The 11,224-nt window shown below is 34.5% G+C and overlaps 1 protein-coding gene across 1 annotated transcript; it reads right to left on the bottom strand.

The window, feature by feature from the left end:
* Positions 1-1,561: 1,561 nt before the first annotated feature.
* LOC131157753 (transmembrane 9 superfamily member 7-like) lies at positions 1,562-6,901 on the bottom strand. The gene is made up of 7 exons (XM_058112112.1): positions 6,600-6,901; positions 4,676-4,840; positions 4,423-4,532; positions 4,149-4,257; positions 3,947-4,059; positions 3,074-3,224; positions 1,562-3,003 (listed from the first exon to the last, which is right to left on the bottom strand). Exons 1-7 carry the CDS (start codon positions 6,711-6,713, stop codon positions 1,846-1,848), a joined length of 1,920 nt encoding a protein of 639 aa, XP_057968095.1. The 5' UTR covers positions 6,714-6,901; the 3' UTR covers positions 1,562-1,845.
* Between the last annotated feature and the right edge of the window lie 4,323 nt (positions 6,902-11,224).

Here is an 11,224-nt window from a genome sequence, read left to right as displayed (position 1 = left end):
CGTTGTGACCTAGTGCCAAACCAAAGAGAAAGAAAATGAAAGGACAAATTATGCTCAGAAGGTGATGGTTATTATGGTAGTGAAATGCTCTTCTTCTCATCTTCCTATGTTACGAAAATTTATCTATTTTGTTCTCATCATTTTGACCTTTCTCAATCTGTCTTATTGTGTGTTACGGCTAATAGACCTAAATGTAGATATTCTCTAGCTGAAAGCCCAAGTGGATCATTTTGAGCAAGTCTCTCCACTTCTTCTTTAATCGGCTCAAGTGGGGTGTGGGGGGTATCTTTGTAGCACTAATTTGTGCTCTCTTTGCTCACAAAAACATGAGTAACATGATGGTGTCGTTAGGAGCTTCTGGGGCATCAAGCTCGTCTTTGTGGACATACGATTCCTTCGAGATGTGGGTGATGTTGGAGCCTTTTGCAAAACTGAAACGGAGGGCATGTCGGTGAATCCGACAATCCCAAAGGAGCACAAAAACAAGACCTTGCCAACAAAAAAAAAAAAATTATTTTAACAATTTAATGGAGGCATAGAAAAAATCAAATCAAGGGACTCGAAAAGGAAAATGGCATTTTTCTTCTCAATAGAAAAATGGTCAATATTGGGCCGAAATAAAAAAAATGCCCTGGATCATGTTACCTGTAATAATGGGCTACAACCTTTTAAATGTTTTTTTTTTTAATTTTAAAAAATAACTACAGAGGAGATGGATAAGAGTTGAAGGGCACCTTAGATTGATTAAAACAATTATATGGGTATTTTGAACATTCAAAAAACCAACCAAACCAAGTTGAGAGAATTACCTTTTTAGTGGTATAAATTACATGAGAGTATAGTGTCTAAAATAAACTAATTCAAGGTACCAAAAAAGTCAAAGAAATCATCTTGTATCCCTTCCATTTCATCCTAAAATTTGAACTTGAAATCTCTAATGCAAAAATCACAATATAAAGTTGTTGAATGCTCCAAGTTTAACCTTTAGATATATTTGGATCAAATATTTTATTTAAGGAGAGGAAAATAACAACAAAATTATTTTTCATAATGTTTTCTCTTCATATTAAATATTATAAAAAATAAAACAAAAAATAATTAAGAACATAACGAACCAAATATTAATGATGTATAAAAAAATTTATCAATTAATTCTCTATATATTTTATTTTATCTTTTAATTTTTTAATAATTAAACACATAAAAGTGGAATTTATTTTCTTTACCTATTATTTTCTTGCATTCATTTTACAATGACAGATTGCCTTTATCCCAAGTGAAGGAAGAGGTTTCCTTTACTTTTTATTTTTTCCTTTTTTGGATTTTCTAGCTTGACACAGAAATGTGTCAAAATTGACCATCACTTAATGGTGAGGTTAGAGTGGGAGAATTGAACTTGGCAGGCATCCACTCACATTACCAGATTGATCTGCAATATTTTGTATGCCAATCTTAGTAAAAATACCCATGTATATAAGTTTCTGCACCACCCTCCAGAAAGAACCACACAACTAGGGAGTGCTACACAAGAATCCAAACTATGAATATCTGTGCTCAGAAGTATAGAAACTCTAATATGATAAACATGAAACCTTGGTACAAAAGTTTGGAAGAAAAACATGTAATCTGGATACAAAGGTTTGGAAGAAAATTTTAAGAACAAACAAGAGTACAGATCATCAGTATCTACCGTGGCATCTGTAAAATGGAAGTTCCTTGAAGTCTTGAATAGTAATCTCATCCTGCACAAGCTGAGACAAGGGCACTCCATCCTTGGGTACCCACTTCGATTAATCATTACAGTGCTTGGTCTCTTTGCCCATATCTTTCTTCTACACACTCGAACTAATCGATCTTCACCGATGAGTAAATTTTCCGAACAAACCAGAAGCATGCATAAAAGCCTATCGTCCCAGTCAGGACAAAGAAGGCAAATGACCCAATAGTCATATACCCAAAGTAAAGGATGCCAGAGACCAACTTGGTGATTTCCAACTTGGTGAAGTAATAAAAGATGGAATATAAGAAAAGGTACAATGCTGAGGAGCCAGCAGTCAAGTAGGCTCTCCACCACCAGTGGTAATCTTCACTACACAACTGAAAGTAGCACAACACAATAGTTATCTCCGCACATGTGATGAGGAGGATGACGAAGACAATAAAAAGGAAGCCAAAAATGTAGTAGAACTGGTTCAGCCATATGGAAGTCAAGATGAAGAAGAGTTCGATAAAGACGGCCCCAAATGGGAGGATTCCTCCTATGAGAACAGAGAAAACAGGATTCATGTACCATGCCTGCTCAGGTATCTGCCTAGGAATCTTATTTGTTTTCACTGGATCCTCAATGCCTGGCTTTTTGAAACCCATGAAACTGCCAACAAAAGCCAATGGCACTGATATCCCAAACCACAAGAGCACTAGGGCAAACATTGTCCCAAAAGGCACCGCACCAGAAGACTTCTCCCCCCAGATTAGGGCATTCAGCACAAAGAAGATGGCAAAAAGAATAGCAGGAAAGATGAATGCCGTTTTTAAGGCATTCTTTTTCCACTGTGTTCCCCTAAACATTTTGTACAATCGAGCTGAGGAGTAACCTGCAAATAGGCCCATGAAAACCCACAAGAGAACCATGGCTGTCATAAGCCCACCACGGTTGGAGGGTGAAAGGAAACCCAGTAACGCAAATATCATTGTGACAAGGGTCATTCCGAAAACTTGGACCCCTGTCCCAACATACACACACAATAAACTGTAATTATGAGGTGGCCTGAAGACATCCCCATGTACCAATTTCCAGCCTGTTTCTTCCTGGGCTTCATCTTGAGTCTCCAATTGATTATAGTTTGAAATATCTCTGTAAAGAGTTCTCATCATGATCATAGCTACCATGCCGGAAAGGAACAGGACAATCATCAAAGAGTTGATAATGGAGAACCAATGAATCTGATCATCATTCATGAGAAGGTATGTGTCCCAGCGTGAAGCCCATTTGGTTTCACTGGCCTATAGAATGACAGATACATATGAGACAATGAAATAGAAGAAAATAAAAGCAACAGTCAGGAGATGATACCTCAAAAGATACATCATATGTGAACACAACCTCCTTATCAGTGTCAACCTCCTGTGGAACAGTGCCACCTTGGATTATATTTTTGTTGCTTGGATTGCATGTTACCAGCTGAGTATTCTCATCATCCCACTCCTTGTATTCATGACTAATACTGTTTCCAAAAGAAAAGCGAGAGGATGGAAAAAACAGCTCAACACTTCACATATTAACAAAGTGTAGCGTATGTGCATGTAAGACCAAGACAACCAAAGTATGGATGTGAATCAGGTTGCTCTAGCAAGAGAGCCTAGTTAATTACTGATGCAACTAAGAAATCACAACCTCCTCAATTCATTTCAAATTTTGAAACTGATTTTGGTTTCCAAACTGTCCTAGAATATTCTGTCCCTCCATCAAATCAATTCAACAAGGCTCTGGCCCCAACCATTTGGGTTAGCTAGTTGCTACACACAAAAACTATGTTTTCTTAATTCTGTTAGAACATATCAGCATACACTATTTCCTCAACTAACTTTCAAATTATACATTTCAGAAAATCTGCTGCATTGAACAAAACCTTATGCTAAGATGCAATCATAAGAGGTTCTTCTACTACTTTCTGCTAAAGCTGTGTAATCCTTTTTCAACCCATAAATGAACATTAATTTTCAGGCAGAAGATAAAAAGAAAATATGTGTTGATAGTTCACTCATATACGTCAGTCATAGCAAGCAACTAAGAACAGGAATAACCACAAAAAACATCAATAAAATAGGTAGACAGATGCAATAGGTTTAAACTCCACCTCCCCCCCCCCCCCCCCCCTCCCAAAAAAAAAATCAATAAATAAAAGAAACAGAAAGAGAAGAAAAGGTCTGATAAATGAGATAGAACCTGTTTGGAATAACCTCAAATCCAACAATGCGTGCAGAGTGAGTCTCAGGATCCTCATGGTACATGACTTTGAAGATTAGGTGGTTATTGATAAAATATTTCTCATCCTTACTCTGTGCCAGCAAGTTGGCTCACTAAATTAAAATAAAGCAAAAGAACCACGCAAAAGCAAATCCAGTATGGAACCTAACAGGAAACTTACTCCTGCATATTTTCCTTTAAACCCAACACGAAATCCATGCTCATAAATTTTAGACTGACTTCCATCCCTTCTTTGCCTAAGAACTGCAACAGGAAGGTTATCCAGAATCCTGCGTGGCCTCATATAAATGCAAAATTAAAAGCCATGCCATTAACAAGCACACACATAAAGATGCTCAAGAAAATGATTTCAATTTCCATAGAAAGATATAAATGGTTTACAATACAGAGCGCTAGACAATATGCACAAAACTATGCATTCACTAAGTGCTTACATGTTAACTTGGTACTCATCATCAATTTTCTCTTTGAAATTTTTTGCAGATTCAGCATTGAGTTTTGCACGGCAGACTACCTTGCATGACTCTTCCTCTTTCATTTTAAACTAGCATAACGAGCAAACACTTAGAACAGCAATAAGAAAAGAAATACCTACCTGAATAAATCAAACTCTAGTAAAAGAGAAGCTCCTTTTTATAATTTTTAGATGAATAGTTGAATGAATAATACAAGGAAAAGATAACTCACAGTATAAACAGAGTTCTCAATACGATCGCCACGAAGAACTTCTCCCAAGTTTTCGGCACTGTTTGTAATTTTTTCAGGTTTGCAATAATTCAAGAAATAGTAATCATATGGTAGTTGCGTCTTTGTTGATGAAAGCTTGTTCACTTTGACTCGAAGAAGACCCCCCTACAAAGTAGGACAATCAAAGCAAAGATCATAATCCAAGTTCATCCCAAGTTCTTTTAGCATGTGATACTTATGGAAGTCAAACAATCATGAGTTTCTTGATTCAACCTATATAAAAAATGAACACCAAAGAGAGCATAAAATCAGAATGCATCCTTGCATAGTCTCCTCTTTTGGAAATTCAAATCATGTAATTAGTTTACTAGCTTTTGAGCAGTTGGCGCATGCGGTGATCTACTCTTCACAAAAATTGTTCATAAATAAACTGAAAAACCACTCTAAAATTTGGCCATTTATGTTAACAATGTATTGTCAATTCCTAGTTGGTCTGCTCTTATCTTCATCACACAAGCTTAAAACGTTTGTCAAGCGAACAAAAAGCTTTACCAAAAAACTCTAGTATGGTATAAATAACTTCATGTATGGTTAAAAAGGAACCATATCTCTGCAGTGGGAAAGACAATGCATTTACAACATATGAACCGGTAAATGCTCTCTAGTTAAAATGATTAGTGGCTAATAACAAGATCCTTATACTTTCTAAAATGTTTGAAGTGTCGGACACCAATTACTGGCATAGACGTATCACAATTCTGTATGGGACACACCTTAATAAAAACTCAAATTATTAGAATAAGCATCTAGTAGTTAATGGATAAATAGAACGACATGCAGTACAGCCTAATTTTTTGATATCTCAGCCAATCAAATAAAAGTTTAATTTGGAAAAACTGCAAATGCTTATTCAATATGATAGCTGCTTTTAAGTGATAAAACTCGATAAGTTCATGGTGTGGTTGGGAGAATGGGTTTTAGGCCTTATATTTGAATTTTTATAGACATTGACAAAATAAAATACAATTTTGCATGGCATTTGTCTAAATCCACACAGAGCTAAATCAAATCTAAATTGAAGGTTTGAACTCCAAGCTCCCAAGCTCAGGATATGTGAAACTTGAAAAGGTTTGAAAATTTGAGTCGAAGGGACTAAGCTTAAGACCAAATTGTAAATGTTCAGTTGCATCTAAGAGTTGATGAAGCACGGGGAAATTAGTTTGCATAGAAAGATAATTAAAGGAACAAATAAAAACTAACACTGTTCAGGAGCATGGAATTGGAAAATTCAATCCTAGAGAGTTTTGGAAAAAAAACAAAAACAAAAAACAAAACAAAACAAAATTAAATTTCATTCCACATAATTCCAAATCCCAGGCTTGAATTCCATGCTCCCAAAATGCAGTGTTAAATCTTTATGAAACAGCCGAATGTAAGCCCTATCCACCCAATCAATACAACATGGAGGCAAACCCCAACCGCAAAATTCGCAAAACAACTGATTGCGAATAAGGCTCCGTCTAACACCTAAATCATTAGCCAGACAATAAGCAGAAATCATGTTTCAAGATCTACAGCAATTAGATCAGTACTCCCAGCGTGTGAATTTCACTTCTCAGAGAGCAGATCCATGGGGAAAAAAAAAGGTCAAGACAATTGTATAGATCGAAACTCAAATAAAGTATCCTAAAATCCTATCTACAGATCATACAAACAACATCCATTCTCCGAAAAATAAGAAAAAAAAAATACAAATTAATGGAAAGTGGCGGGAAAGCAAAACGGAAACAGATAGGGAGAGAGATTCAAGTAAAAACAGGTGGTGGAACAAGATTAGAGTTAAATCGCCAATGATTAAGCGGAGAACGACAGAATGAAAATTAAAGCGATGCACATGCAATAGAAGCAAATATCGTCAAATTACCCGTTGGAAATCACGAGGTGCGACTCCGGGGAGGTAGAATGAATCGGCGGAAGGGGGGAGTAGTAGAAGAGCAGCGAGGATGAAGATGGTGGGGGTGGCTGAGAACCTTCCCATCTTCTGCTGCTTCCTTTGCTTCGATGGATGGATGGAAATGAGGTTCAGGTACAGAGAGTGTTGAGGACAGTGAGGAGAGTGCTGAGGAAGAAGAGGAAGAAGAAGAAGATCTCTCTGGATTCTGTTTCCTCACTTTCACCCTCTTCAGAAGTTCGGACTTTCGGAGTGGACATTTAAACGGACCTTTTACAATCCAATGCAGCGGTTTTTGTTTTCTATAAAACGACGTAGCTTAGACGAACAACCATTTGCAATAATGACACCCAAACCCCGAGTAAATCCAACTATTAACAACCCACTTCCAGGACACACTAAGAAAGTTGTATAACATAAAGAGTGGTGTCACAATATTTGATAAATTATTTTCGAGTTTTGAATATGCAATTTTGGATGTAATATTTAAGTGAAAATAAAATTAATTTTTACTAAGTCATTTATCATAAGTATTACTATCATTATTTTATGATTATATCTTTTTAAATATATAAAAAAGTTACAAATGATGTGGGACAAATCCAATGGAATAGGTGTTGCCCTTTTCCTTGAGCTTTCTTAACCGAAAAATTATAATTTTCTCACATGATGGCGCAGTGAGAGGTTTTCTCTAGAAAACTTCTTTCGCTTATTCTCACAACCATGTAAATATAACCTTAGTTACGAAAATGCGCCCTCTAAAAAACACACAAAGTTAGAAATCATTATCAAACCACCAATATGGACCCTCAAGTCAACGGATAGTCTAAGTCTAACCATTTTGGAAGTTTATCAAGGAACTCTCATTCAATAAAAGACCATTGTGGATTTAGATTATGTGCCTTCCACAGCCTACATCAAACACGAAAATGTTGAAAAGATTGGCTTTATGGCAGGAACTACTATAGAGGTTGCCATCTCAAAGGATCTGAGTCGAAGTTGAGTTGAATAAGCCACTAACTACAATATTCTGGTTGGAAAAAAGAAAGGAAAATGATATATGGGTCAATTTCAAATATGAAAAACTATTAGACATTACAAGAAATAAGGGCATTAATGATGGTTTTAAACTGTCATTAATACTCAAAAAATTGTCACTAATACTATTAGTGATGGTTCTCTCAGTATTAGTGACTGTTTTAGTTTTGTCATCATATCTACGGATACTAATACTTATTAGTGACGAAATATTCAAACTGTCACTAATAGTAGAGTATTAGTGACGGAAAAGAACCGTCACTAATAGTCTACGACTGTCACTATAAAATTACACATATGGTTAACTAAATTTCATCACTAAAGCGCATGTATTAGTGACAAACACTAATATGACTGTAGTAGTGACGGTCGAGAAACTATCACTAATAGTACACTTTTTAGTGATGATTATTAAAATCATTACTAATAATTGACTATTAGTAACGATTATAGAACTGTCACTAATATTTGGCCCCCATAAAATTAATTCTATAGTGATAGTTTTAGTCATTTAGTGATGGTTTCTAAATCGTCACTAATACTTCATCTTCCCATTATTAGTAACGGTTTTGCAAACCGTCACTAATGCTTTGAAAAAATTAATTTTTTTTTAAATTCCTATAAAAACCCTTAATTACATTTAAAATTCATAAAATTGAACCAGAATCACTAAAACATTTATAAATTTTTAAAATTTAAATTACAAATTGTTCAAAATTAAAATACATACAAGTACAAATTCAAATTAAAATATACAAATTAATTCTATTCAGTTAACAAGAAATACAACAAAAGTAAAAAGTTGCGCACATTCAACCCGACTGAAGTGTCTGCCATCGTTGTAATGTTCTGAGAGCCGCAAACCCTACAAAATAATAATTTCACGAGAAATTGGTTAGCTAGTATACAATGTTTGAACATATATATATGTACATAGCATGATTTTGTGTTCATAACCAAACAACAATTCATATTTAATCACTTAATGTATGCATTTTATGACCATTTTATCATATTTTATTTTTGAAAAAATCAACTAGAATTTCGGCAGCATGCAGTCTGTAAATAGAATATTTTTCCATAACAAAACATGCATATAAGCCTAAAGCAATTCAGTATACTCAATATTTCAATAATAATCCATTCAACACAAGCAGTTCAGTATATTCAGTATACTCAGTATTTGGCAATGTTTCATTCAACACTACCAGTTCAGTATGATCAGTCCAAATATTTCATACAAACAATCAAGTTAAGTAAGTCCTTGCAAGTATTAGTTAAGCAAAATTATTTTTCATTACAAAGTTAAAATAAAATAAAAAGTACAAGATGATTTGCATCAATACACCAAAATAGATGCAAATAGTCAGTAACATCCTTAAGAGAAGCAACGAAAAAACTTTCTTGACTTCCAAAAACATCATCAGTTCAAGCACGAAAAACAAACACTATCCTTATTACCTGTAACGCCCCAAAAATAATTATTACGGGAGGATTTGTGATTATAAAAAAAATAAAATAATTAATCAATTAAATTAAATTATTTATTTATTTATTTATTAAATTATTATTAATTAAATAATATAATATAATAATATTTTAATATAATATAATATAATTAATTAATTTTATATATATATATATATATATATATATATATATATATATATGGAAGTAAGCTTCCTAAGGAAGCGCAGAGCAGAACGCCTGCTGCCCCCTCCATTTCTCTCTCCCACTCCCCTCAATTTCACAACTCATAACTCGATCAAGAATCAGAAAAAAGTCACTGGACTTCATTCTCCGCCACCGACATTTCTATCGGAGCGGATTTGTCATAGGAGGAGCAACGTAAGCATATCCCCTGGCGTAAGGTAAATTCTTACTTTTACCTCAATTTTTCTTAAATCTTAAGTCGAATTAACGATCGGACATTACCATGAGAATTTATGGATGATTCTCTACAAGTCTAACAGAACGAATTTCGTATGGGGTCGTCGTAGGCATAACCCCAAAATTAGGATAAGGGAGTTATTAAGGGATTAATTATTATTTAATTAATGTAGATTTGGAATGTTAAAATATTAGGCACTCTGAAGTTGAACTTGGGTTATTGAATTCAGGATTCAGGTGAGCGCTGCGAATATAATTTTGGGATCCTTACAGGCATAGTTTAGGAAAACCAGGGTAAATGGAGTATTTTAAAATTTTAATGTTAATTTGGAGTATACGAAATTCGGGAAGTGATAAACGAAAGTTATTCTAGGAGTTGAGTTGAATAATTTTGAATAAATATGAATTTCAGGTTTTTGGGCTACAAACGCCGAGGGGCATAGAAATTGGGTATTTTTAGCGAGATCTCAGTAAGCTAGGTAAGGGAAATAAATTATTACGGTTATTTTTGAAAATTACTGATTTAGTTAATACATGAAAATGAGAATATGTTATTTTGCCTGAAATTATTATGATATGAATATCAGATAAAATTGTGTGGCATATGACTTATATTGAATTGTGGTGTTTTGGTATTTGAAATATAAGAGGTGATAAAAAGTGGTAAATACTAATGGGTATTTTCTGAAAAATATTGAAATACGTGAAACATGGTATATGCTATTATGAGATGATGGAATGTTGCATAGAAAATGATGAGAATATTTTTATTGAGATGAATTAAAATATACTGATATGAGAATTGTTTTATTGAGAAACATTGAAACGAGGATATATAAATATATTCAAGAGTATTTTCCAAAAAATGATGAAATATGCAGTATAAAAATGTTTCACTGGAAAATATTAAATAATGTGAAATGAAATATATATGTATTATTATGAAATGCATTCTGAAGTGCGAATATTAAAAATGGGAATATTGCAATGTAAATTCTACAATATAAATATTGAAATGTGGAAATTGAAATGAGAACATTGTAAAGTGCGAAAGCTGTAATGGGATCATTAAATACTAGGAAATGTGAACATTGCAAAGTGCGAAAGCTGCAATGGAATCATTGAAATATGATTGATAAAATGACAATACCACATAATGATTGCAGGTATGTGGTAATGATAACCCTGAGGGATGGATATGGAAACCCTAATGATGAGTTGTGATATCGAGCACGGTACCGTTGCTTGTGGTGTTAGTGCAACCACACGGACTCGTGGAGCATGTGGCGTGACAGTTGACTGAGCTGTTTAGTAGATTTTTTGTGCCCCCAAAGTCTGAATCAGGGCTATAGGACAGCCAGTCGTACTACAGATACGGGATATATGATATGATATTTTGATGTAACCAAGTCGGCCAACCGTGGTTAGATCCAACCTTCGGGCCGCACAACCCTGACCATGGTGGGAAGCATGACATGAAATATGGAGTGAGACCTCGACCATGGGGTGAAGCATGGCGTAGCAAATATTCTCAAGGCAGCCATGAGTTACAGACATGGGTATATTGGTTACAAACACACTCATAAGCTAGATGAAAGTGGAAAAAAAATAAAAATGGAAATGAAATGAAAATGGGAATGAGAAAGAAAATGTGAAATGAAATTGTGTGA

The sequence above is a fragment of the Malania oleifera genome, chromosome 6 (genome assembly GCF_029873635.1).
Source record: "Malania oleifera isolate guangnan ecotype guangnan chromosome 6, ASM2987363v1, whole genome shotgun sequence".
In the NCBI taxonomy this organism is placed as follows: Eukaryota; Viridiplantae; Streptophyta; class Magnoliopsida; order Santalales; family Ximeniaceae; genus Malania; species Malania oleifera.
This window is presented reverse-complemented; position numbering and strand designations above follow the sequence as displayed.

What these genes read in the sequence shown, in the direction of transcription:
- LOC131157753 (XM_058112112.1), bottom strand. Translation starts at nt 6,713, where the DNA reads ATGGGAAGGTTCTCAGCCACCCCCACCATCTTCATCCTCGCTGCTCTT. An exon ending in CACCTCGTGATTTCCAACGG is followed by an intron (nt 4,841 to 6,599) that starts GTAATTTGACGA and finishes CCTACTTTGTAG; the next exon opens with GGGGGTCTTCTTCGAGTCAA. An exon ending in TTGAGAACTCTGTTTATACT is followed by an intron (nt 4,533 to 4,675) that starts GTGAGTTATCTT and finishes TCGTTATGCTAG; the next exon opens with TTTAAAATGAAAGAGGAAGA.